Source organism: Betta splendens, chromosome 6, assembly GCF_900634795.4.
Source record: "Betta splendens chromosome 6, fBetSpl5.4, whole genome shotgun sequence".
Taxonomy (NCBI): domain Eukaryota; kingdom Metazoa; phylum Chordata; class Actinopteri; order Anabantiformes; family Osphronemidae; genus Betta; species Betta splendens.
The window spans coordinates 18,073,999-18,101,996 of NC_040886.2; the positions used below are offsets into that span (position 1 = coordinate 18,073,999).

At 45.0% G+C, this 27,998-nt stretch overlaps 1 protein-coding gene across 3 annotated transcripts; it reads left to right on the forward strand.

The window, feature by feature from the left end:
• On the forward strand, positions 1–27,995 carry kitlga (kit ligand a). 3 transcript variants are annotated; one of them, XM_029154124.3, is made up of 11 exons: positions 1–159; positions 618–701; positions 22,544–22,654; positions 22,861–22,917; positions 23,041–23,199; positions 23,343–23,514; positions 24,197–24,259; positions 25,275–25,369; positions 25,505–25,611; positions 25,947–26,010; positions 26,142–27,995. In XM_029154124.3, the coding sequence occupies exons 2-10, from the start codon at positions 690–692 to the stop codon at positions 25,975–25,977; spliced, it is 807 nt and encodes a 268-aa protein (XP_029009957.1). In that variant the 5' UTR covers positions 1–159; positions 618–689; the 3' UTR covers positions 25,978–26,010; positions 26,142–27,995. The 3 variants fall into 3 exon arrangements, with proteins under 3 accessions (XP_029009957.1, XP_029009956.1, XP_029009955.1); XM_029154122.3 differs by lacking the exons at positions 1–159; positions 618–701 and adding an exon at positions 11,812–12,101; XM_029154123.3 differs by lacking the exons at positions 1–159; positions 618–701; positions 24,197–24,259 and adding an exon at positions 11,810–12,101.
• The last annotated feature ends 3 nt before the right edge of the window (positions 27,996–27,998 follow it).

Below are 27,998 nucleotides of genomic sequence, written 5' to 3' on the forward strand. Positions count from 1 at the left end.
AGAACGAACGAGGGCGAAGCTGCGCAGGCGACGAGCTCCCTATTGGCCAATCGGAGTGCGAGCGCGCCTTTATCGCTGTTGGTCACGAGGGTCAAGGTGAAAGGTCGCGCGCAAGTTGCAACCGGAAACCCCCGGAGGTGCCAGGTCGCAGGTAATCAGGTGAGACGTCGAAGGGATGATTCATGTTTGCACTTTTGTGTTAAAAACAAACTCCCTGAGGTTGAATGTGCTTCTTCCCTTTTCCTCATTCTCTGCAGTGGCCAGTGTTCGCCATACGCTAAGTTAGAAACTCCAATGCTAATAGAGCCCATTGAGTGATGCTAACGTCATTAGCGCCACTAACGCAAATGCTAATTTGCGTTCATCTAAGTCCCGCTGGCTTCTATTAACCAACAAGTAGCGGCGCAAAAGCCCGCTAGCCCGAAGCTAATTAGCCCACGTATTGGATAAGTGCATTAGCCATTATTAGCCATTTAGACAGATTTCTGTTCCTAATGTGTCACTTACACAAGTGTCTTTATGAGCACTGGTTTGACACCGATCTACAGTTTATCAGCTGAATCCATTTAATAAAGCGTAAATGCAAATAATCTATGTTCTTCATGGGTCTGCTTTAGAAGTGCACTCTTGGAGGCCTGAGACCCCGGAAGCAGGATTTGCAGAGAACATCTGAGACCGCGGACGCACTCATGTCCTCGACGGTGAGCTGCTGAACCAAAGCACCTGCACGCGCTGAGTCAGGACACGAGTCTTCACAGCTTAAACACTTGAATCTTTTGGACGTTGCGTACTAATTTCAAATTAAAATTTCTTTTTTGTGTATCTTTGGGGGTCACGAAGCACCTGCGTTTGTGTAGACATTTAAAGCAGCCATGGTCCCAGGACATAAGAAAGTACGCATGTATTTCTCATCTTCATCTACTAATATGCATTGGCCTCTCTACTGGCCTTTTTATAATATAATGCTATTATAAAAGCGGTGAGGAACTGCGTGTTGGTCTGTACAGTAGCGTCTTATGTGATTGTGCTGTTTGGTTAAAGACTGAGGAGAAGGTTAATTGGGTTAAAGTGTTGAAGAGCAGGTCGTGGTGAGGGTTGTGAGGTTTATGCAAAGTGGCGACCCTGAGTACAACACACACATATGTACCTGTTTAAGTAAATGCTTGTCAGTGTTGTGGCATTTCCCAATAATTTTTATATAAGCAGCTTTGATCCCGTGTGAAAGAGCCTTTTGAAATTGGAACGAGCTCTTCCTTTGCTGTGATTACGATCTACAGTACATCCTTTTCTCTGACAGTTTAGGAAATTCGTCTTCTCAGGCAAACCATCAAGCAACAAAGGTCAGAGGTTCGAATCCCTGTTTTAATGCCTGCGAAACTGAGGCATTTTCATTTGAAAAGCAAACATTACCATTCCTGTATTCTCACCTACTGCAAGGCATCTTGAAATGTGTGTAGATAATAAAATGAACCAAAATTCTCCCTTTAAAAAAAAAAAAAAAGCCGTACATTTGAGCAAACAAATTGGAAGCTGGAACTTGTTAAGGGCGTCTTAGATCAGTTGGACAAAGTTTTCAGCTGTGATGTTAATGATGCCAATGTGCAGTTTATATTAACTTGGTCAGAATTCTACAGTGTAGTGTAAGTAGCAGCTTTGTGCCTCACCTCATACTCTGCACCAAATGAAATGGCATATTATTCTAGGAGTGTTATGAGGGTGCATCAGTTCACATGAAGGTGGCAGGCAGGCGACGCTGTTTCTATGGCATGAAACTTCAGTCACCACCCAAACAGTTGAGTTGAGTTGCCTTAAATTTGTCCTGTGTGCAGCCCTTCAGAGTTCACGTAGGGAACAAACCAGTTTTTCACCCTGAGGCATTACTAGTTGTTCTAAATAGAATATTCTGGCTTGCAATCAACAAACACCTTGCTGATATCGAAGGGTTTAACAAAACCTGTCGGTCACCGAGCGAGTAAGTGACCCACACATGATGCCATATGTGAAAGGCGCCAAGATCGTCACCCGGTCAAGGAACAGGCCACTTGCACAGATGTAAATTTACTATGGTTGTCTAGCCTTGTAACTCAGTTGGCACAAATCTAATGCGATTGCTAATCTAATGGGGATTGAGCTGTATTGACAGATGCAAGGGTTCATTAAGTGAAGAGGCAACTTCAGCATGAGGTACAGCATTAGAGAAAAGTCTGTCAGGTCATTACCTGCTCTGGGTTCTGGAAACGTGACTCATCTTGGTTTTGTGCCCAGAGCTCATCTTGGAGTTGTTAAAGTAAAAACAACCTAGCCATTACAGCATCCTTAGATCTAAAACAGTGTTTTTCCCTTTTATGTAGCCATTACCTGGGGCAGTTACGTTTTTAGGTGAAAGAACTTCTGGTCCAAAATGCATCCTAGACTAACAGATCGGGGATTAGACCAAAAGGTGGTGCAGGTTTGTTTCCTTCTAAGCTGCTTTGTGCAGCTTTCCTCAAAGGTACACCACACTGAATTAGTCCAGGCAGCGCAGAAGGCTGGAGCTGTTATTGTGACCCAATTAGGACTAAAGTTGGTCAGCACCAAAAGGCTGTGGACATGAGTGTGATACACTATAGCTCTCTGTGCTGTTCCCTTTAGTATTGTTTTTAGTGTAGCAGAGTCTGCACAGGGACTCAGCACCATGGACAGGGCATCCCTCTGCTTTCATTAGTTATGGCTTATTAAGTGTAATTACAGTTGGCGTATCTTAAGGAGATGAAAGATAATCATGAATAAGTAACTGACTGTTGTGAATGTTGGGAGTAGTCAAATTGTTGTTCTCTATAATCTGCATTTTCTTTGATATAATCATTGAAATACCAGACCTACAGTAGCAACAAGGCAATATGTTTTTTTTTTTTTTTTTTGTTTTTTTTTTCAGGATGAGTTAAGTGTTTAGTGAAGTGTGCAGGGATTCCTAGGAAACAGACATTCAGTATCAATGCTGCAGAATCAACTCCACGGTCTGTGGACCACAGTGATGCAGGACTGCTTTCTGAAAAACACGCCTTAACCAGTGGGAGCTGCTCAAACACGTCTGTTTCAAATGTTTGCTTCTGTTCTCGGTTTGACTTTAAATTATAATTAAGCGCAACATGAGGAAGCTATTAAGTTAAGATGAATTTTGTTCTTGTTAAACATGGTTGTCTGCCACGTTTCTATATCCTTAACTCTTGAATGCATCAGAACAGCACATGCATCTAACTGTTGGTGACTTTGCTTTGTTTATACAGATGACATGGTGTTGACAGCAGCTTTGTGTGTACATTAGTCACACTAGCTTCAGGGGTTGTTGAGATGCCTGGCCTGCTTAATGGAAGTGGTTGTGAAAATGAATAAATGCCATTTAGTTATAGATATTCAGAGCATAGCAGCGCAAAGCATACAAAAAATTAAGTTGTGCTGTTTTTGGTAAAATAAAATTTTGCACCTGAACTTGTGTTAAACTCTTATTTTAGTGATGTTGATGCGCGTTTTAGCTAAATTGGACACTGAAACAAACATTTTGGAGAGTGAAGAAGCTCAACAAATGTTTCCCTTGAAATGATTCCTTTAACCTCAGGTATGTCTGCTGTCGGGTAGATGATCAGATGGATATACTACTGTTGCGTGCGTGCGTGCGTGCGTGTACACTTGCAACTTGACTCTATCAGTCATATCTTGTCGTAATTAAAACTGTGGGAGATGCTAAATAAACCAGTCTTACAATAACTGTAAAGATGTCTTTGTCAACTCATGTACCCCAATGAAATAAACCAATTTACATTCACAAGGTGACACTTTGACTATGAGCTTTTTGACCTTTAGTTTTTTTTTACTAATATGTGGAACAATGAGAGCCTTTGCCACTGTGGTGAATATGCTAGATGACAAATAGCGTTGTGATGTCACATTAAAGCCCATTTTAATAAGGCGTGAGGTCTGGTTTACATGGTGGACATCTGGTCAGTCTTTGAGTTGCACTGTACAACCATAGGAATGGTTCTGCAGTGCTCATTGTTGTTTTCTGTAGATAGAAGGTTGTCACCTGTTAATGGGTTAATTAATTCACTTCATTTAATGTGATGTTGTAGCTGCAGGTCAAGGAGTTGAATCGGCTGATCGCTCACTTTCTCATCAGTAAAGCTGTTCAGTCACTCATGCTTAAGATTATGGATGGATTTCCATCTGGTTCTCTGAAAGTGAAAGGTGTCGTTTGATGGCGGCTCCCTTCAGAAACGTGAGTCCACCGAGGTGTTTTCCTTCCATTGATCTGAGCACACAGCCGGGTCAGAGCGGTGCACAGCCGGCAGCGGATGACCAACCGCAGGGAAACGGGTTCATGCTTTGAAAGTGGCTCCGTCCCAGTTCGCGCCTTGCCGATCAGTTATGTGCTGTGCCTTGTCAAGGAGCCAACAGTCAAACTGACACAAGGAAGCGCTTGCATTACAAAGGCGAACGCTGTGGCAGCGCCCGTTCTGAGGCATGTACACGCATGCACACAGGGACACGCCAACTCGCTGCCAGGCAGTCGGTCTGCAGCTGCTTGGCTGCCGTCTGCGTGTTGTGACAACTAGTTACTTTCATGCATGGTGTCAACAAGTCTGTAGGCTCTGATAATGTTTATCACCGTCTAGACTGTACGTACAGAATGGCACTAACAAGCTCTATAGGCGATGCAGATGCTGCAACATCGGATCATTAGTGTTAAAATAGTCTCCTCTGTTTTGTGTCATGAACCCGTTTGGAGGAGCTGCGCCCTTGCATCATAGTCAGTTAAGTTGGATTCTGTGCACACTGTCCATCTGTGAACGTTGCACAGCATCAGTTGGATTCAGACACTGATAAAGTTCTTCCTGCCAGATGCTGAACAGACATTAGAGGGTAAAGTAATGAGATTCTAGGTTTTTATTGTCAGTCTTAAGTAGACTTTTAGCTAAACCCTTAACATCCGGGCAACATCTGAGGGACTGTTATGTCTAAATGTGCCCGATTACTCGGCTCTGGTTAGTCACGGAATGTTCTGTCTGCGATTTACAGCTCCCCGGTTACCAAACAGTCACAAGGACACAGGTGGTGGGCAGCGTTTTCAACACACACGTCATTTGACCCTGAACTATTGCATGATGGGTAGTGGTTACCGTTAACACATGGCTCAAAGGACCGTTTTCCTCTTTAAAAGCGGAGGTTTGACAGCACAGACCTGAGCAAAATGACCAGCAGGGGAGATTAAAGGAACGTATGGATGCAGAGAGATGAACAACAAATGTGACACAGGTGAATTCATGTGCACTTGATGACTTTTAACAGTTACTTCACCCCGAGAATTAAGCTTTAAATCACAACCAAATGTTGTTGTGAGGAGGCTGTAGTTCAAACCTGTCTGTGTACAATCCTGGCTCAGCCTTTAAAAGCAAACGCCTAAAAGCTGTAGGTTTAACTTAATCTATATACCGTGGTCTCTGCTCTCAGCAGATCTGTGTGAATGGGTCATGACCTCCAGAAATTAGCCGAAGTAGTCAACACGTACAGCACTGCCCCACCCCACCAAGAAAACCCACGGTAGCTTTAACGATAATCCGTGTCAGCTGGAGGTTACGCTGCTGACCTGGTCCCAAAGGTCACAGGGAAACTGAAGTTGCAGCGTCTGGTTACAGCTTTTATTAAAACGTGGAATTTATCCGGCCGGGGCATATTGAAAATCACCACGGTGCCTTGTTTACTTTTCACATGCTGAGGTCGATGATTAGGACTATTAGGGTTTAGTGGTGAGGTGACCGTGGGATTGGCAACAAGTTGAACAGGAAGAACCTAGACACAAATCACAAGGTTCTGTTTAGCCGCTGATCATTTCATTTGCATATTCAGATATTTTACATTGAGCGCCCCACTTTTGTGAAATATTTCACGTTGAAGAAATGAGGCTTTTAGCAGCTGACATGGTGTTTTGCTTGTTTATTGGCTCCTTTTTGTCGGACAAATGAGGTGCGAAACAATTTGGCAGCTTCAGTTACAGAAGGTGTGTTTAATAGCAGGGGATAAAGTTTCTTCATTGGAACATCAGCCTTTAAATGGTTTTCATGTAGAGTCTAGATTACAACAAAATAATGTTTATACAAATGCATATCGCTCAGCATCTGAATTTTACATTTCAAAATACAGGAATTCAACTTTTTATCAATCTAGCTAAAAGTAAAAGTTATGAGCCTTTGTCCCACATGGACTGTAGACCAATCACAGGACTGGCTCATTTACACACACACACACTGAATACAAATGCCAGGTTACTATAACGTGGCTCCGGGTTTAACCAAACTGACATTCAGTGTTGAATTAAATACATTAGCTTACACATTTCTCCAAGTTAAAGTTTTCAGGGACCTTTAGAAACGCTGCCAACCGCAAAGCTGGAATAAAATGGGAAACCACTTCAGATCAGGTTTCCTCAGGTGAAACAAGTGTGCAAATTCAGACCTTTTTGATGTTGTTTCTAACTGGAATAAAACAGGGCATGATTTGATGACATTCATAATTGCACGCAGGATATTGGAAGTGTTTAACATAAATGCACTAAAGTGGACCTACGAAATCGTGTGAAGAACACAGGGCCTCTGCTTCGTTTGGACAGTAATAGAAGGAAATGGTTTTACAGTAAAGCAGCATAATTTAGTGAGGTGACATGGAGTCAAACACATCTGTGGAAGGAGGTGCAGACTTGTTTTTGCTGCTTCATATTCCAATTGACACGTTTTGCATGTGTTGAGATGAACAAGTTGTCCCTTTTTTAAGCCGTCTCGGCACCGACCAGGACGGCTTCCTCATGACTGCAGTTATGAGACCGTGAGCTGGAAAAGCTAATATCTGGGACACAGAATAAGGCACTGGCGTAGATTGCATGACAAACAACAGTAAAGTATTTATGACATTAGGAAACGTTTAATGCAAGTAATGGGAAGCAGGCAAATGTCACTGGATGAGTGCAAACAGCTGGACCGGATCAAAGTTGGGGCTTTATTATGTTTCTGTTAAAGCTTATGATCTCTCTTGTTTCACTGAACAGAACTGTGCGTGATTCTGAAAACAAATGATGGCATTGGTGCTAAAGCGTGGACCAGGCCTGCACAATGTCCAGGAGGAACTTTACAAGGGTTTGAGCTGGCGTATTTTTAGAACACCTGCCATAAACGGCTCCACAGGTCAGCGGCCTCGTCGTCTTTAATGTCTTTGTCTTATAATTAAACACAAGCTGTTGTCGTTTGTTTCTCTGTACTTATTCTTATGCATCTCAAGTGTACAACTGTTGTTGACAGTTCAGATGTAGGTTTTGAACTGCTTGTGTCCCTTTTTAGGCCATTGTAACCATTCAACTGTGAGTTCCAAATGCATCTTTAAATTCTCAGCTGCAGCTCTGAGCGAGCGCTAGTTCGGCTGGTGGAGGTTTCACTCCAAACGATGGTCGCACATTCGATCATGGATGTTCTGATTTTTGCAATATGCTGTTGCCACAACGGTGCTGTTTATTTTTGTTGGGATAATCCTGTTGTTTGCTTGGCACAGCGACATCCTGTTGCCTGGAGAAAGTAGCTATAATCTGCTATAATTATAGACATTTACGCTAGTTGAGTGGCATCAGTCAATCTGTTTTTCATAGTCTGCATTGGAATGTGCACAGAGCGATAACCGTCTAGATAAGAGACAGACACGCATTCCTGATTTCCTAAAGGAAGTAAGTGGTCACGGCGCATCAATGTCCTAATGGTACATGAGCTATGTACAGAGCAGGTAAATCCAGGTAAACCCGGCCGTGTCTGTGTGACGCAGTAAATATTTACCCATACCTGTATATCATTAGGTTGGTACTGGATCACTTTGGGCTGTAATTCCCTTTTGGCTGCAGCTCCTTCAGCCCTGTCTGGCCTTGGCTCCTCGTCTCCTCATGGCTCTTATCCTGTCTAGGAAAATTAAGCAGTAGGGCTTTGGGTCAACTTTAAATGGTGACTTCTGAGGACGTGCACTAACTACCACAAGTAGTTTCCTCTGACTATTAAATGCACGATGAATGAAGTTCTGCAGAGCTTAAACATTAGGAGGTGCAAATTATTATTGCAGAACCTGTAAATTATGCCTTTGGGAAATGAGCCTCCTGAGGTCTGTTGCCTCCAGCGACGTGGTTTTACTGTTCCTGTTCAATCCGTTCTACTTATGAAGCCTGCTTTTGAGCAACAACACTTGAACCTTTCACCCTTCGCCTTCAGGCCATGTGTCTTGAGTCTGGACTGAGCCTTAATTATGACTATACATCTGCAGTAAATACTTTAGGAAGTATAAAATGTAAGAGGGTCTATTATCAGAAACGTATATAGCATTCATAAAAGTTGTGTGTAATCACTTGACTATGAATTGAATTTCCTTTTAAAGCATTTCAGATAGAAATTTGATTTTATAGGTTAATCCAATGTACAGAGTGCATGCTTTTCAGATGGTGAAAACTGTGCATCCTAATAAAAAGTCTAGTTCCAAAGAAGGGATCACATGACTCTAGTGACAGCTGATCTTCCATAATCTGGAACAGACGAAGCTGCAGATGATGGTTCAGCGAATGTTAATTATACCCTACTCTATTGATCCCCATGTGAATGTTGTTTTGGAGGATTGTGGGCTGAAAAGCTGCAGTATCGCCGTCATCTGTCTGGCCAGAGGTCATTGTCTAGAAACCCGTCCTGCCGAGTAGGGGACCGCTGCCCAGAGCTACGCTGACGGTGAGGAGCTGTGCCCCAAGACCAAGAGCGGAACGTGGAGGCAATTAAGAAAAGTGGGACATGTATCCTATCCTTTTCTTTATTATAAAGGTCCTGGAGTTGGATTTGTGCACACAGGAACCTAATTTCTGCTTCTGAGTCTGTGCCATAGATTGAGTATGTACAGTATATATTGGTGGTAATCTAAGACTTGAGGAATTTCAGTGTCCTGTGATTGAGTCGTCAAAGGCAGAATGTGTGCACATGTGGCTGCTTGTTTTCTGGTTTGCGTGTTCTTCTTATGCTGTGGTTCCTCAGTGCGTAGTTTTCTCATAGAATTTCATACAGATGTTGCTGTTTTAACTACAGTACTTTAACTGATCCAAGGCACTGTCTCTTACAGTAGATCCTCCCTTAAAGGGTCTTCCTGACCTGTTTATAACCGTTCTCTTCAGTGATGATGATGATGAATTCAATGCTCAAATCGCGTGCCTCTTTGTTCCTACGTCGCTTGTTTAGTAGCGGCGTTCTGTTGTCTCAAAGTAAAAGGTCATGAGTTCAAGATGTGAACAGCACCAAAGTTCAAATTCCACTCACTAATGACGTGGAACCTTCAATCACATCTGTCCTAGTTGATCACACTCTGTAGTGTCAGGATTAGGCCAAAGGAATGTCCCATGAACATGTACGGTTTGTGTTTATACGCGTTCTGAAGTAAAGGTCCAGTACAAGTGTATTAAACAAAAGGCTGATGTTTGCTCCTCTGCACGCGCCGTCGCTCAGACATTCCTCACTTACTGTATGTGAGCAGCGCTAATCTCAGGGATTGGTTCCCATCAACCAGCACTAAATATTGTTCAACATGGATTTTATTTTAAACACAAAAGCTAAAAGGCTTTTCTGTAGGAAGTGACTTGAAGTGAAATCTTTTGCACCCAGATGCAAAACATGAATGAATGAGAAGGACCTGATGTTAGTTTCAGGAGAACGTGTGTGCAGGTGCAATCTGTGCGCTGAGGAATGTCTGCAGTGGCATCTGAATGTGTGTTCAAGAGTTTTATTTCATGTTTGTGTTCATTAGGGGGTGGTATGAGTCAAAATGACTGATGCTGATACTTATGAAGTGATGGTGATGAGAAACACCTCTGGCTCCCACTCGGCCCTTTAACACTGTAGGAATATGTTTCTCTAGAAAGTAATGAAAAGGTGACTATTGGTGTTTCCATTAGCGTTTCTAATGCTACGCTAACGCTATTAGCTGCTTATGTCAGTAATGCAGCTTTGACGTGGATGTGGTCGCCGGGGTCCCAGACGCTCCACATGGGATGCAGGTTTCAGGAAATCCGGTTCTTGCAAGTCTGCAATACGTCCATTCATTATTAGCGTTTGAGGGATTTGCAAAATGAGCATATTATGTAATTATGCTTCTCAGACGGCTGCTTGTTTTCAGTGTTAGTAGTTGTTGAGTAAACAGCTGCGTGTGTGCGTTAATCCTGTTATTTCTGTTATGCCAGCGTTTCCGGGAGCGGAGCGGGGTTTACCTGCAGGTCATCCGGACTCTGGGCCGGACTCTGGGCTGATGTGGGGAGCTTGTTTCTGAGTTGTGCTGGAAGCTTCCTCCTGTTACAGAATCAAAACAAGTCTTGACAACAGAAGCAGTTTGTTTCTCCCAAAAACCTAAAACCTACCACTGGGTTTCTCCTCAGACTCAGGAACTATCGTCCACCACTTTACAACTTCAAGGGAAAACCTGTTGGAACCAGTCATTACATATAATTGGTAAATTCCAAAGCGTGTAATGCACATTTCAGTAGAATTGACGCAACAGAATAAGCAGAAATTTTTTTTTTAACAAGTTGGGTGCTTGTGGTGGACAGATTTATCCTGTTTGTCCTCCCAGTGCCTCAGGCATGAAGGCCGCATCCTTATCTTTAAATCTATTCAGACTTTTGTTGCCAGTCACATGCTGCTTGTTTTTTTTGGTCCAACTCTGTAAAAGCTTCATCTTTTAGAACCCAAACAAGACATTGTTTGTCAGAAGTGTAATCTGTGGATTTCGGCAACAAAGAAGCAACTGTGGGAGTGGGCGCTCTAGATTCACTTTCAGTACCGCTATTGGAAGGAGCATCGGCATCGAACGTGTCGAAGATCCTTGGGGAGCGGGTGGGTGGTGGTGGGGGGGGTGGTGGGGGGGGGGCGAGCGAGGGAGGCCCCGGGTCGTGGGGGCGCGGGCGAGCGAGGCCCGGGGTGGTGGGGCGGGGCAAGCGAGGCCCGGGGTGGGGGGGGGGGGGCGGGGCGAGCGAGTGAGGCCTTCCTGCGTTGCCGTCGACCGTCTCCAAAGCCTTTCCAGCGCCCCGCACGCGCTGCCTTGGCAGAATTTGCCCATTAGCGCGAGCTCCCAGCGCCTCCAAGTTCTCTTACGGCCTTCATCAATAAATGTGAACGTGTAAAAGTCGTTAAAGTCATGGGATGCTGACAACTTTCTTGTTTGCTCAATTTAAAACAGACACAATTTAAATGCTCTGAAAACAAAACTTTGGCAACGACCACAAACGGCTTCTGGCAAAGCCTTGAGCGAACGTCCTGTTTTGATGAGGCCAGCGAGCGCCTGTGCAGTAAATGGCAGATGAGTGTGAGCATCAACGCAGGTCCAGCGCTGCAGACGTGATCACAGCCGTGTGCAAAGGGAGTCATTCATCTCAGTCTGATGCTTTTTACTCGGCTCTTGCTTCCAGATGGTGCTACACATTCACTGACTCACAGTCTTCACACTTGGATCCGTTTCCACCAGTGGAACAACGACCGGTTTTCTTTTGAAGTGACTGCAGCCTTGCCTCCATCTTCAGCCTTTTACAGACTCGGTGTCTCATAAAAGCAGGGTTCCTCGCTGTTGGCCAAGCGGCGGGTTCGCCGTGTCCCGTGCGGTGCCGCGCGGTGCGGTGCGGTGCCGCGCGGTGCGGTGCGGTGCGGTGCCGCGCGGTGCGGTGCGGTGCCGCGGCTCGTCAGAGGGCGGCTCTGCGCTTCACGCATCATTATAAATTCCTGCTCCCTCCCTCCGCCTTATCCCGCTCCTCGGCTGCGTGGCCTCAGTCTGGATCTGTTTTCTAGCTAGATGGGCTCGATGTCACACGCTGCTAGCAAACAGGTCGCAAAGGTTGAAAGTTCACGTTTTGGCGCAGTCTTCATCTCGTTTCGGGGGCTTTTTTCTGCGCTGCTTGGATAATACTGACTTGGACCTTGGATATGTGCACACAGGACGATGACAGCCCCTTTCCACCCCGTAGAAGTAAATAAAATAGGCTTTCGCACACAGTGGATTTACTCCTGTCGTTCCATATGAAGAAGTCAAAAGTAAGTGAACGTTTGCGTGTTTTTCCTGAGCTTTGCGCGACTTGCGCTGCATCCTGACGCACGACCTGACCGCAAAGCTCCCAGCGCCGTTTGAATCGCGCGTACGTTAAGTTTTTAAAGCGTAAAACGGGCGTTTTGCGGTAGCGGAGCCGGCGTGAACGCCTCCCTTAACTTCAACGTGAGACACGCTTCACGCGTGGCCGATGCGTTTTCCAGCAGTTTACGCAGCTTCTCCCGCATCCGCGCCTTCCTCAACTTAGCGCTGCGGGTCAATCATTTTTCCCAACACGCGGCTTCTGGGAACGTTACGTAACTCATTTAGCCGTTATCCTTTAATGTGCTGGATCGGTTCGTGAACCAATAACGCACGAGAATAAACTCTCCTCAAACATTAAAGTTTATTTTTCTGCACGCGTTGGAAAACGAGCGGCTGCGGTTTCACCAAGTCGCGTCCGTGCGCGTGCGGTTCGACTCAACAGATTTAACGTATGCGCTATCATTTTAGTCTGCAGATCATTAACTGAGCGCTGCCGTAATGTTCCAGTGAGAGTCCCTGACCGCGCTTGGCTTCGTAGAGGCTCATTAACGTGATGATGATGATGATGGTGATGATGATCCAGTGAGGTGGCGGATCCTTCTCACCTGCCGCCGGTTCGCTGCGGGCCCACTGTGCTTCTGTCGCCACACGTCGGACCTAAAATTGTGTAAACTGTAGATTTTTTTTAAATGATTTTTTTGTGAACTAAATGACAGATTTATTGCAAGTGCAGTGCAACGAGGCTCCTGTCGTTGTTCTATTACTGCGTCTCCTCCAGTGGTGGCGATGCGTTCTATTCGCGGCTTGATTGACACCCGCCACCAGGTGACGACCAGCACTCACTGTGCACGTGTTTTTATTCTGAAGGTATTTAGAGCCGTAATGGAAGCGGTGGTGGAGCAGCTGCTTTGCCTCAGTCTGTAACTCGGCCGGCTGGGTTTTTGTGACATACGTGTCTCCTCTGGAGTTGAATTTAAATGTGGCATGTTTGAATATTTCATGGCGCCGTGCGTGGATGTCAGTAGCGGGTCTTTGAAGCCTCCAGGAGGCTCCTGCGCCGTTAATCATGGACTCTGCTTATTTAATGATGTTGTACAGTGAGCGGTGCCGTGCGCCGCCTCCACTGACGGACACCTTTCATCTTTGTTTGCTGCGACTCGTCTCCCTCCACTTTTTATCACTTACAGAAAATATGCCGAGGATGTGCACCAGGATTTATAGTGGACGTCTGGAATTTATTTGGAAAAACTGGAGGAATATCTGCAGGGCTTTAAAGCTTCTCAATGAGGTTTTACAGACAACCCGTTTGAACTGCTCGTCTTTGCTGAATGAATTGCTTTCGTAGACGGACGCTGATTGGAGTGATTGTTTGCCAACGCCTTTAATGAAGAATGTCCTTCCTGTGAATGGGGCAGAGGGAAAGTGAGAGTCTGTGTAGACTTTCACACTTTCACAGAGCATTTGGCACCAGTAGGGCGCGCTGGTTTTCTGGTGCTTGTGCAGCCCAGTCGCCGCTCTGTGGGGGGTGTGGGAGGCTCAGACCTCTGATACCTGACAGTGAGCTCCAGTCACGCTTAATTCCGCAGCAGCAGCTCTAGATAAGGCCTCAGATAAGTGCAGGTACAGTTGGGAAAGGCTTTTCCTGCACTGCTGCTTCCCCAGGATCAGATTTCTGCCCCAATAGCAGTGAGCTGTTACCCAGGATGCTCGTTTCCACAGGTGAAGCCAAGCTGCGGCGCTTCGGGAGCGTAATGAATTAGATGCACACATGGTCCGGCTGGAGGAGCAAAGCTCTAGCACGGACTGTAAATTCACGGCGTGGCCTCTGAAACAGGCTCCGTTTGCATCTGCTCTGTTGTTGTGGCCTCTGACCCGCTGGGGACCAGCACACGGGCAGAATCCTCAAGTCGGCCCATTTTACTTCTTCTGCCTTGAGACTTTTCATTGACTGGAAGTTTTAAAATGTGCACGAGCCATGGGCTGCTGTACGTCATCACATTTGTTATAGTGGACGTTTGGGAAGCGTACAGGACGTGGGTGTTGTGAAGCAGAAAGGGGGGCTGATGTGAGAGTTTCTCTCAGTAATCGCATCTGAATGTAATTCAAAGAGCACATGTTAAAATGGCTCCAATCTGCCACCGAAGTAATGATTCTTTCAACAGTTCTTGAGATTAAACTGCAACGTGCTGTGTTTTGTGAGGATGGTGTTTACGGTAATAGTGTAATTAAAGCGAGGAGCCACTGACTCAGACACACATTAAAGATCTGAATAGTTTATGCTAATAATTGTCTTTGTTTTGAACGTCCCTCGGGTGATTTATGACACCGTACAGGAGCCAGGTGCAGAGGCAAACAGGCACTCACTAATGTTGTGTCGGCAGATGCATCAGCAGCTCCTGTCAGTGATGAATGTTCATGTGTCAGGAAGAGACCCCATGACTCATGGCGCAATCAGACTACATACCTTTAGACAAGTCCTCCACTTAGGTTTTCAAATTAAATGAGTAATACATGACATTAATATTGTTACTCAGCACAACGTGTCACGATAATTGTGAACTCATGCCGTGAATGAATTCTTGTGGAATTCTAATCCTTTGAGTTTATCCTCGCGTACGCACGGAGGCTGAGGTTCGCTGCCTCCTGGTGAGAACGAGGCCGCGGGACGTGGCGTGTTTATGATTCTGTCACCGACAGATAGAGGATTTGCTCAACAGGTTAAGCAGCTGCGAATGTCACAGCGGGACGTACAGTTGTCTGTGCAGCGTTCCATGATGAGCAGCTCGTGATCTTTGGTTCATTCAGTTCTTTTTTTTTTTTTTTTTTTTCCAGTGAGGTCTTTATTTTTGGTTTCCCTTTTACAAAACAAAATACATTTACAGTATTATGTAAATCTTGTAAATAACAAGATGCAGAAGCTACTAAACAATTGTGCTTCGCGTTCCTTGTGTCTGTGCGTGTTATGGATTAAAGTTTTCAACGGTTCTACGAGCTCCGTCTGATCTGAGCCTGCTCTAAGAATCTCTGGCCTCAGACATAGAAGCTGCTCAAACCGCTGCATGTCAGTCCAGCTGTTCATTTACATGATGTCAACTTTTCAAAGAAAACCTCCTGAAAACCTTTCTTTGAATCGTCTGAGGTGCTTTGTGTGTTTAACCGTATGACTAATTTAGGTTTCAGAAAACACACGCAGCATAAAATCTGACAGAAGCAGCGTTTGTGCTCGGTGACCAGCTGGATGCTTTCGAGCGGACTGGCTCGAAGCGGGTCTGTCTACAGAAGCACAGCGAGTGGGCGCCGTCACGTGAATGTGGCCATGACTGGCACCGATGGCCGCGACCGTCAACCAGGAGCGGATTCAGTTGTCGGGCGGCAACGCTGCATCTCCTCTCAACCCAAGAATTTGAAGTTAATGGATATACTGTAATTGAGTAATTTGGCTCGATGCAGTTTGGAACCAGAGTTGATCTGTTGAATTTTGATTGGATCTTCATGAATCCTGAGTCAGTGTAGTTTCTTGTATTTTTTTTCTATTTGCTTTATGAGGTACAGTTCTCCTTCCTCCTCTTCCTCAGATATTCGTCTGTACTCTATTAGATTGACTTAGTGAAATGTCAGCATGTGCATCAGTTTCTTTTCAGGGTTGTATTTCATGCTACTTATTGCATTTACTGCAGAAGAGAATGTGAAAATGTATTTAGTGGTTTCTACTTGAAGCCAGTGTGATCCAGGTTCGCCTCTTACAAGGTGTCTTTATAATCAGCTATTGTTTCACATGCGCCTCTCACGTTTCAGGTTCAGTTAAAGGGTTAATTTCATTGCTAAGGGTTGGGAGTTCTTACGAAATGTTCTCCACGTCCTCCGGATAAACTCTGAAATCCATGGCATTGAAGCAAAGTCAATAACACTTGTTTTCGTTGGTCCTGAGGCTTTGGGGACGCTGCGTTTCAGAGCTCTGCATTGAACCTTTGCATTTGAAGTCGTACACGCTTTTCAGCTTGGCCTAAATTTCAATTTAACGTCACATTTAGAGAAATAAATTCCAAACAACTTCCTGGAGGCTTTACATCAACTGACGTGGACGTTTGACGCATTGGCTGGAGAAACTGACCACATGGAGCATCTCTGTGATGAGGCGTCTAATGGAATTAGTGCACTCCTCCTCATCTGTGCTTTTGCTCCGGTTGTTGAGGCTGTTTCAGTGTGTGCCTCTGTTTAATGCCCATATGCATACAGACGTCTGGATACCATCACCAGCATCATCCTCCTAAGCCAGTGTTGAGTATGTGGGTGTAGAGCTCTCGTCGTTGCTGGAGGACATTTAGATGCGATTGATTTACTCTTTCTAGAAACTGTCTGTTCACATTTCTTCTAAGCGACTGAAATACAACCAGAAGCAGCTTGTGGTTTCAAAGGCTGTTAATTGAATCTTGATTTGATTGAATTTGCTGCTCTTTTTCCTTTATGGTTGTGTAACGTTTATTTATTTATTTTTTAACCATTTTAATAATCAGATGTGGAGTTGACTCTGTTACCAGGCGAACTTCATGATACTTCAGTCTGTAAAAAAATAAATGTGATTGTAACTGAAGCCTTCTGTGCGGCTTCAGATTACTGTTACAGTTACTTTCTCCTCATTCTGCGAAAGACGCCACTCAGAAGAAGCTGTATTTAAATCAGCAGCACTGTCCTCTGATGGAAGCGGACGCTATCGGCCCATGGTGAACTCGTCACATCGGCCGTCACCCTCTGCGCAACACGTCCTGGAACAAATGGGTTTTAACAGTTCACTTTACACTGAGCTGTGGGTGAGAACGTTTGAAGGTGAAAACCCTCCGTGATGTCTGGGGTTTTCATGAAAGCGCTTGACTTCAGCTTCTTCCTTGTTGGCCAAGCCAAATTTCCCTCCTGCGGTTAGTGTATATTAACTGGGTCCCGTCTGCAGCTCTGTGTTGACACAGTAAGCCACGGGTCTGTGTAAAGGCTGTGAGGGGATCAGAAATCTGTGCGTTTCCCTCCCAAAAATAACACCAAGCGCAGCATCGAATGCATTTTATCTTTGTCCTGACATTTTTAAAGCTGCTCTCAGATCAGATTTACTGCTCGACACCAGTGGGAAGATTTGATTGCAGCTAACGCAGCAGTAGTTCCAGTTGACGCATGCTCCAAAGAGGCGGCGGTTTGGGCCTATTAATGTCTGAACCGCAGCTGATTGGACCTGTATACAGCTGGAAAACGGGTCAACAGAACAGGGATCGGAGCTGTTGGTTATGATCTGTCCTACATTCTGAATGACATCTTTTGATTTTATTGCATGCACCTAAAGCTGTAACTGCTTCTTCTATTCTATTGGTCCTTTTTATTTGAGTTTTTTTTTTAAGGCCAGAACATTTAGTACATTCCTTGAATCGGTTTCGGTGACTTCCAACAAAGTCATGTTGGTCTGGTCTCACTTAGTCATCAAACAAAAAGAATACTTGCATGTTGCTTTGAGTGAAGACTTTCACAGCCCTTTGTTGAAAGCGTACAGTTAGCGATAGCGACACATGGCAGGCTGTTCTCTCGATGTGTGAACTCTGACTTGAGTCCGTCATCAGACATGCTTTGAACGCTAGGCTGTAAAATAACTGTTGCTGTTGACACTTTAAATAATACAGTGGAAGCTTGTTAAAGGTGATGACAAAAGTTAGTTATGTCGTGATAAACAAAACAGCCCCACGTTGATTAAGCGATAACAAAGTATCATTGCAGCGTGTTCTGCCAAGAACCTCCCTGGACTTGTCAGGCTGTCTCAAGTGTCGCTTAACCAGTTTGAATCTGTAGACATCCCATAATGGTCGAAGTCTCCTCTGTCCCTGCAACAGACTGAGTGTTTATTGACTTCAACATTAATAGTTTAGGTGCTTCAGTAAAACAGTTTATCTTGCTCACTCCAAGGGTTTATCTTTTGTTTTCCCCAATTTATTGCTTTGGCAGACTTTGACTGGAACGTTGGTTTGAAACCTTCTGTCATCGCTGGCTTGGGTCGACTTTAGAACAGCTGGACAACAGCAGCCTGGTATTTTTATTACATCTGCCCTGTTTTAATCCTCATTATGAAACATGGGAACTGATATCACATGGGAGATGTCAAAGCAAAGATCTTGGCATAAGATTAGGATAAAATATCCATCTAGCTGATGAAACAGGCTGCATGCTGTTATTGGGGACTAATGTCATGCAAGGTTCTGTGTTCTGCTTTTATGAGATTATGTGGTTAAAGGGCCACGAGGCTGGGGGCCTGGAGAGCCTCTTCAGCTAATGACGCCTTGGGTTCAAAGCGATGCTGGAAAATGAGACAGGGGTAATCATCTTCAGCGTGAATGTGACGGAGAGCAGGGATGCAGGCTTCAAGAGCTGTAATTCACCTGACGATGGCTGACGAGTGCCTCCGCCGTGGGTTGCACTCAGTTGCAACAGCACTTGATTTGCTTTATTTGGAAAAGGCAGCACATCTTTCAGTGCATCAGATAAATAAGTTTGTTTTCAGCCGTCCCCCTGTGACCTTTTAGTCTCGCAGGGGTCAGTGTATGAGCAAAAACATTTTTTGCTTTTTCAGAGTTTATTTAACAAATACATTTTTCCATCTCGTTTTGCTCTTGGAATAGGATGGAACTTACTGTAACATTGGATCCTGTACATTTAATCAATCACATGGATCATAATACAGATCCCTGAGCTGACTTGATTTCAATTGAGCAAAATAGTGGAAGATGCAGTTAGAATAATAGACTATGTAAATGTTACAGCCCCATTAACACAAGGAACCACTTTAAAGGTATGTATTTATTCCCCATGTTGGCTCTGGTTCAGATTTTTTTTTCCTCTAGTAACTGTTTGCTGTAATTCCAGCTAAAAGCCATCGCTCAAATCATTTCATGCAGAGACTCCAACCAGGATTCGGTTTCTGTTGAGACCAGAGGCACATTTAAAAGCCACAGTTACTCAGGATCCACCAACGCTGGTATTTTTGTAACATTTATAGGCCGTTCTTTTGTCTTAACCCACACTTCATTGACCAGCCGGGTAATAGTCATTGAAACTCAGTGGGCACCTAATTAAAGGATTTTCCAGTTAAGTTCGTCTAATTGGTTAAATTATGTGTTCAAAAGCAAAGTCCAACAAGTGTGGATTTGATAACAAATAGGCATGTGTAGCTGGAACGACCGGGCCGGTTAACATTCACTCTGTCATCACTTTGGAACAACTTCATTTCAACTCGGTTTGTAGTTTGTTTACAACACGTCTGTAAAGGTTCTTCATGTTCTGGATTGAAGAGCTGTAGTGAGAAAACAAAAATCCCCCGCGAGCAAGAACTTAAGGACTTGAGGTAAAAACAAAACCAGCGAAAGCTCCAGCAGAACCGGGCTCGGGTTGGGCCGCATCTGCCTCAACCTGTTGGCTGTTCATAAAACCACAGCTACGTCTTGGAGCAAGGAAGTGATTATACTAGTTCAGACCTGGGAGTTGTGCCATGAGGCACATTTCAAACAGTAAAGCCAAATGATCCAAATTCAGTTACATAATTAGCTTTTAGTTGTAACAGTGAATATCCTGTCATGTTCTCATATTTCTACATAGCTGAACATTGAATTAGAAGCATGGTTTGTTGCCATCCACTCCACAGCGTGACACTAGAAGAAGGTAAGGTGCCCAGCTGTACCAGTACACACACCTGTTGATCCGTTGTTCCATGGAAAACAAGCTTTATACACTGAGAAATGAAAGCTCTGCAGTGAGAGTTGAACCTGCAGCCTGACACGAGCAGTGGCTGCTCTGTTTTATAGGTTGTGAATGTAAAGACCTGAGACATGGCAGGTTGTCTCTGTCAACGCTCCATGTCCTGCTGTGTGTCTGCCTCACCCGGCTCTTAAACTCTCAAAAAGCCCACAGGGACGAGTTTAAAAGAATAATAATGCTTAAAGACGAACGCTAGCGACTCACGGCTGCTCCATCAACGCGCGCGTTGAACGTGGCGTTGTGTTGGACCACATGTGCTGCAGTCACGCCGTGCAACACTGAAGATAGCAGGACACTTAACAGGATTCAACCATACAGAAGCTTAGCACAAGTTCACGCTAATTAAATTTGATGATTTGTCTGGTTGTGGACGTTTCATCTTGATCTGACATGAGGGCATTAGCTGCCACCATCACTTTTACAGCAGACATTCTTTAGCTTTTCTGGGAATTGTTTAAATGACACTATGAGCATATTGTCGTCATTTTGGAGAGTACAATGTACTGTTGTGTGCACTTTAAACATTTTCATTTCTTTGTTGGGCAACTGACAAATTTTGCTTTAGTGAGGAACTCTCAGATCCCTGGGTTTAAGTAGTCGTGTCAGGGTCAACTGATTTGAATTCAGGGTGATTATACGGATTATGAGACTCAGCGGTTGAGACATCACTCATTAGTTACATGAGTCTCAAACATTTGCTTTTGCTAATCTCCAATGCAGCCATCAACCCTATGCCCTTTGAAGGCGCGTTCCCTTTGCTCTTTCCTGTTGGTGGATCATTGTTCTATTTGCTTCCTGTTGTCGCTCTCTGACAAATGTATAGTAACAGAAGCTACGTGGGCGGCAGTCTGCCTCAAAGACTTGAACGACTGAGCTGCTAAACTGCCAGAGATGATGTAGAAGTATGAATGTGTGTGAGTGAGAATAACTCCGTGAAGTTGTGCCAAAGAACGAGCAAAGTCAACAAGGCTTAGCTTAAATAAACTATAGGCAACAGAACTTGTTGGGCCGGGGTTCTGACGGCTCAGCTCCTGCCCTGTTTTTTTTTGTTGTTTTTTTTTATATCCCCCAACTCGGTCCCATTTGTCAAACACAGTAAAGCTTTATTGAGCAAAGAGAGAGGTTCAATTTCAAGGTTACTGATTGTTTTGGGTTGGGCTTTAAGTGGCCCTAATCTGGAAGAGGACTGTGGGTCTATTGTGTAATGTGGCTGAACTGACACAAAAGCAACATCAGCCAGTGAAGGGCAACGTTTGGGGGATTCCAGTAGAGTTTGTCTGGTTGTGGACGTGCGTCATTTCATTTTGTTCTGACATGAGGCCATCCCTCGCTTGTATTGCAGACCTTCTGTAGCGTTTCTGTGTTTTGCAGTGTTTCTAAATAAACTCTAAGCATTTCCTCCTTAAACGTCGTGTTTACAGCTTTGTGCGCCTCGAGGCCCAACAAGCAAAGTTCCTGTCCCGAAGCTGAGGTCATTCATAAAAACACTTTACAAAGTGCGGCTGGTTATGATTTGCAGCAGCTCAAACAGTCCATTGACTGTATAGATGTTAGCGTATGCTAACTGCGGTCCACAGCCCCCATCAGTCCTCGCAGCGTTGACGTAGACCTGCCAAACGTCCTGAACGCTGTCGTGGTCCATTCTCTGGCTTGGACCACTCTCTGCACTGCTACGGATGCTGCTTTAGACACGTCGTCAGTGGATGATGGGAAAATGCGTCCAGCAGCCCCTTCTCAGGGAGACTGAAACGGTTGCATCTCAGAATGAACCTGCCATTTGACCTTTGTGCACTTCTGCACAGTTGTTCAGCGCCTTTCTCCCGACACCAAGAGTTGGGTGTGAGCAAAGTTAACTGCGCCTGAAGACGGAAGGAAGTCGTAAATCACAACAGCCTGTGTGTGTTTGTTGTACTCGGTGTACGTTTTGGTTTAAATTTTTTTTTTTGCCCAGTTCCAACCTTATGATTAAAATCAAGCATTTTTCAGGGAAAACCTTTTCACAAGAAAAGCAACTGCTGTAGATCATTAAATTAGCAACGGTTAAATTCCATTAAGTTGATTTGGCTTCATGGTGTTGGTGCTGTTTGCACCGGCTGACTGTCACACTGGAATGACTTGGAGAAGTGTAAATGGAATGAAACCATTATTAATAACTGCTTTCCTCTGTCAAAAGACGTTTTGTGTAACTAGAACATTCAGCGCTTGTGTATGTATCTGTCAAGCATTACAAAAATCCAGACAAGTAGCTTAGAATCCGCCAGTTTCAGTGATCAGACGTTTTGTCCCAGTTGTCTCATTACATTTACTCAGTTTAGGGAAATTGAAGAATTGGCATTGTTTTTGTGCAAACACTCAATCATTCACCAATTAGCTTGATGTGAAACATGCCGGCGTCAAACCAGCACCCTCAGCGCTCCTGGACTTGTCTTAATGCCAGCCGCGTATTCGAGCCACTTAGTCCGTGTGTCTTTGTGTTGAAAGCTGAAGCTGTGCCATCGGTGGTGTGTTTATAGCTGCTGGGCGTGGCCGTAGATCTGTAGAATTATCTCTTCCTTTTACGACTTACTGCTTTGCCTTTTGTGAGGAACATGCGCCTAATTGTTGTTGGCCTGTCTTTTTTTTCCAGATTTGGATACGCGTCTGTGTTTGTTTACTGCTCTTCATCCCGCTTGAGGTATATGCAAGTTCTTTAGATGCCGGCAACGTGAACCCCGGCATCGACACGGTCAAGATTTTGGTAAGAACTGTGCAACTGACTTTAGTGAGTAGAGAGGTGCGTGCGTGCGTGCGTGCGTGCGTGCGTGCGTGCGTGCGTGCGTGCGTGCGTGCGTGCGTGCGTGCGTGCGTGCGTGCGTGCGTGCGTGCGTGCGTGCGTGCGTGTGTGTGTGTGTGTTGCTCTGTGGAGCTGTGATTGATCTGTAATTTTTTTGTTCTTCCCCACAGAGACAAAATATTCCCAGTGATTACAAAATTCATATTAATTACTTGCCAAAAAAAGAGGTAAGACATCACAAGCTTCAAGTTTGTCCTGTGTGTTGGTAATTATTCGACTGGTTTGGTTCTATGTCTCCTCGTGGCTGTATTTCCTCTTGCTTATGCTTCATGTCTGCTCTCTTGTCCAAGGCTGGGATGTGTTGGGTAACTTTGAATCTCTACGACTTGGAGAAGAGTTTAGAGGATTTAAAAAGTAAGTTTGGAGACAAAGCATCCAACAAAGAAGACATTGGTAAATTAGTTGAAATTCTCCAAGCGCTGCGGATCCAAATCAAACAGGACTTATTGGTAAGTTTATGTTCCAATAAAATGACATTCTTTGGCCAAAGAATGTGAAACATGATGCAGATTGCTTTTGAAGTGTCGTACTGTATGTTGTCTTAATGTGACCTTTACGTCGTCACATTCCTCGGATCCGTTTGTCTCTGCAGGAGGAGATCCTGATGACATATCAGTGCCACTTCCAGAGCAGCGCTTGGCACAGAGAACAATATTTTGACTTTGTCGAAGAAATCCTTAAAGCTGCTCAGAACGAAGAGTCTGTAGACGACTGTGATGAGCCTCCCGCATGTCCGTCCACACAACAACCAGGAACAACCGACGGTATGTGCTCCTCTCTTTGCAGAGAGGCCGTAACTGTGTCTCCAATTATCAAACACTGCAGAATGAGTCCATGCTTGATTCTGTCTTTGAAATGACCAACACTCAATACAAGGCAAACTGCATGTCCAAATGACTCTAAAAACGACTCCAGGCTTGTGTACGGCTTCTGACCCCAGTTGAGTGGAGTTCTCTTTTCTGCCTCTCCTCCTGTTTAAATGTGCACCAAAGCAGACACCAGCCTGTGTAACCGCCGCCACCTTTTTATGACCTGCTTCGATTTAGAGCGGATCTCTTGTGGCTGTTTTCGAGAAGCTTTTAATCCAGGAACTATTATTTCTAGACAAGAACCCGCGGTCTCGCTGCCCATTGAGACGCGGCTGAGTCACAGCACTGAGGGAAGATGTCCCCAGGTAGCACACGTGAAAAGGAAGAAAAGGCCCGAAACCCGCTTGAGTACGTGTTGATTACAGAGCAATCTTCCCAAGCTCTTGGCTTTTCTCTGCCTCTGTGGTCACATCACAGCTTTTGTGTGTGGAGAACCAAACAAGGTGGTGTTGAAGTGACTTTTTAGCACCTGACAATGCGATGTGTCCCTCACGCGTCGCCCCTTCCCCCATTTCTTATCTAATTTTCTTTTGTTGGAACAATCACTCATTTCTTTTTGCGTTTCTATCACCCCTAGGACCAACCACTGCCCCACCGCCCCCCACTCCCACCCCCACCTGTGAGTCGGACTGCGGTTCGTGTAAGTTTGCGCCTCAAGCCTTTTGAGTTTTGTGTGATTGAGCTGTGAATCAGAGCAGCTGGTGTCCGAGCTGCTTTTGTCTGCTCCACGTTAACGCTGAGGCTCCAGCTCAAAGCGCCAAATGTCCAGCTCGACTCTGAACATTTCCACACAACCAGAAACGAAACGTCCTCTGATGCTGTGAGTGCTAAAACTCACCACTTTGTCCTTCAGATCAGACGGTCTCTGAGTGTAAGTGTGAAACAAACAGCGGCCTAAGAGAAAAGACCCTTTAAAGTTGTGTCCTGTATTAATGGACGAACTGGTTTGATTGTAGTTTGATGCTTAGAATCATGGAAGTGTTCGACAGTAGGCTTCGGGGGGTGAATAATGGTGGCGCTTGAGTTTGTGAACAATTAGAAATGTTCTGTTGATGCATAAATGTGACCTGAGATTAGACCAGTATGGAGGACGACAGACTTATTAATGTGATTGTGTAAAATTATCCAGGCTTACATGTGAAGTATGTGAACTCTTGCCTCCAGCTGATGCTGTGACCTCCTCTTGACCCAGTGTGTTCAGCTAAAGCTTTTAGAACCCTCCGAGCTGATGAACGGGACTTTAACCCTCTCCTCCCTGTGACAGTCAGCATTACTTCTGATATAAATGAATTTCTTTCTACTGCACAGTAAAGCTCGGGTGGTTGGACAATGGGGGAGTTTTCTGTAGATTTGCTTGTTTAATTCCTTGTTGGCAAAGCACACTGGTCCAGAGTTCTCCCAGTGAAGTTGGAGATGCGGGAGCTCCGTGTGAAGTCTGATTTTCTTCTATACTGGATGGATTAGCAGTTTATTCAAGATCTGAATGTCGTGGAAACAGCTGGCTTTTAATGGCCACCGTGGTCCGACATGTTCTTTAGCACATTATTTAAATCTAGACATCAGAAGGAACAACGCAGCAGTAAAGTTAGTTTGATGAATTTAGAGGAACAGATCTGCTGTTTTCTCTGACTGTCTTCATTTATTTCTCTCTCCAGCCAAGGAAAGACTCATGTCTGAGATTGTGGAGCGAAGCCTTTTCTCTTTGCTGTTCATTCCGCTCGTAGCCCTCATTGTTCTGCTCGTCTGGAGGGTAAGTTGACCTGTGAACTGTGGGGAACGATAAGATAAGGCCGGCGCTGTTGAGTGAATTTTACAAGGGCCGGCGTCCGCCTTTCAAGTCTGCAGCGCTCAGCTTGATGTGAACCTGCCATCTTTGTCCCAACAGGTCAGGTCACGAAGGAACAAGGAGGTTGAGCGGAATCCTGGAGAAAACGGACCCTTCACAGGAACTGAAGGGACGGCGCCGCCGCTAAACGGCGACGTCTCGGAGAGGTGAGCGCCCGGAGCCTCTTCCCCTTCGCAGCCACTGCTCTGGTTTTCGCTCCAAGCGTCTGCAGTCTTAACTGGATTTACTGTAGGTCACACATTAACAGAGGTCAGGAGGAACCGGGCTCGTCCAGGGTGCAGCCTAATGTAATAAGCCAGACTAAGGCTAGACGTGTGCTAAATGATTTGACCTGTAGCCTCAGCTGTTCCGGCCCCTGCGTTTCTCCAAGGACTCGCTGCCTGACTCTGCTTTTTGACTTGTCATGTGAAAGTCTGAGCAGCTATAAAAAGCCGCCTGTGTAGATCAGCATCCTAATGCTTTTATTTCTGCTTCGTTACAGAAACAACCTGAATGTCAGTGAAACAGTGTAACTCTTCTCCCCTCGATGTTCCTCGGACTAATTGGTGAGATTTTTCACATCTCGTTAAACAGATTTTATTTTGGTGGCTCTAAGTTAAGGAGTTTAATGTTGGATAAAGGAAAACTTGTCCGGATCCTTGTTTGACACTGAACTCCGACTCCTCTCCCCACACAGGGCTCTACTGTTTCTCCTGTTGGTGTCCAAAAGTGGTGAAAAACTATTAAGCAGCAGTTTTTTATATTTTCTTATTTTTTTTGAGGTGAGAGGCCGTTTGACTGCTCTCCAGATTCACGATGGCAGATCGATTGAATTGATGATCGCTATGACCAGAATCTTTTTTTTTTTTTTTTTTTTTTTTAACCACGTCTGCTACCATATGGATAAGCTTGCCTTTCTTGTAAGACTGCGTTAACCCCGTGCTTAAGGAAGAGGCCGACCTTCTAGCTTCCCCACTCCAGACCGCCACTGGATTCTCGCGCGTCAGCACCTGCTGCTTCATGAACTCTCTGGAGGGGAAACGTCGCCTCCCCGACGTGTTGCTACAGTCTGCCTGTGTTTTTGTGGGGGGTGGGGGCACTGGTTAATCTCCAAACGGCAGAGTGACTGACACTGGTTATCTCTCTGAACTACGGCATGACTTTACTACCTCCATGGACCCTTGCGTTAACCACAACCTCAACAGCTTCGCAGTTTCCTGAAGAGTCTAATGTTAAACCGCTCAGTTCCATATTGTAGTGTCTGGTTCATGTTCCTGCAGGGGTGTGTGATGTATTTATTTATTGGTGGTGGCCCTGAGCTGCTGCTGTTGATACAACTAAATGTTTGAAGCTATATTTTAAGAGCACCTTTACTAATGGGTCACATTTAAAGAACAAACTGTACAAACACGTAACTGAACAGTGACATTTCTTGTATTTTACGTTTTTTATCGGAGTCGGCAAATCACATGCTTCCGCCCGGACTAAATTGTATGTAGATGGCTGAATGTGCGGTGAGGGACGACTTCTGTGGATCCAGGACTGCATTTGTTTAAAGCGATGTCTGCTAGTGGGCGTTGGACACATGCAGAGTGAAAAACCGATGGGCCTCCTGTAGGAACTAACAGACGAATGCCTTCATTTTTTATCTATCATTTATACTCGTGAGGCAGAAACTGTTACAGGAAAGAATTCATCACGACACGAAGGTTGTTCACCGACCCTGGTTGAATATTCAAACGCTGCATATGTAAAGTGTGTAAATCCGTTTTTAACTGTTTATGACCACATGTACCCGGTGAACTTGGACTGTCCCATCTCATGGTTTCATCTGTTCCTAATGACTTTGCCTTTGTCCAGTATCAGTGTTGTGCTTGCCATCATTAAATCGACAATCTGACGACGCTACTTGGTGCATTTATCAAGTGTTTAAAAGCTCTTAACATTTCCACGGCTGAAGCTGGTTGACGTGTACAGGTGATGCTCAGTGAGTCAGCACAGATGTGCACGCTCAGATCTGCCTTAAAGTTCTGAGCCGTAACACGGGTTTGACATTTTATAAGCAACAGGGCAGGTTGATAAAGTCCTGCAGAGCCGGCTCCATTCTTCAGTGTTGGTCTCCTGTTGAATTCCCCACGCCTCTGATAGCGGCTTTTATCAGGAGGAAGGCGGGAGGTGTTAAAGCATCGATGGACTGGACCCATGAAGCTTTGTCTGAACACAACCTGACCGTTGGGTTGAGGCGACGCCTCTTTGGGTTTTCCCCGCTGTTCTCAGTCGCTGCAGGTTGAAGCTGTGAACAACGTATTCAGTGGTCCCCCATGTTCCTGTCTGTGCAACAGCCAGGAGCAGACGTCCCTCTGTGTGATTGGTCCTGGACCAGTATCAGTCCATCCAGACCAGAGGACCCAGTGGCTCTAGGCAGGAAAGAGGTCTGGGTGCCAAAGTGTGATGTAATTATTGCCCAGTCGCTAATCTGGGTGAGAACTCTACTGTATTCTGTATTTTTGTATAAATGTAAACATATATATGAATAAAATACATGTATCCATCT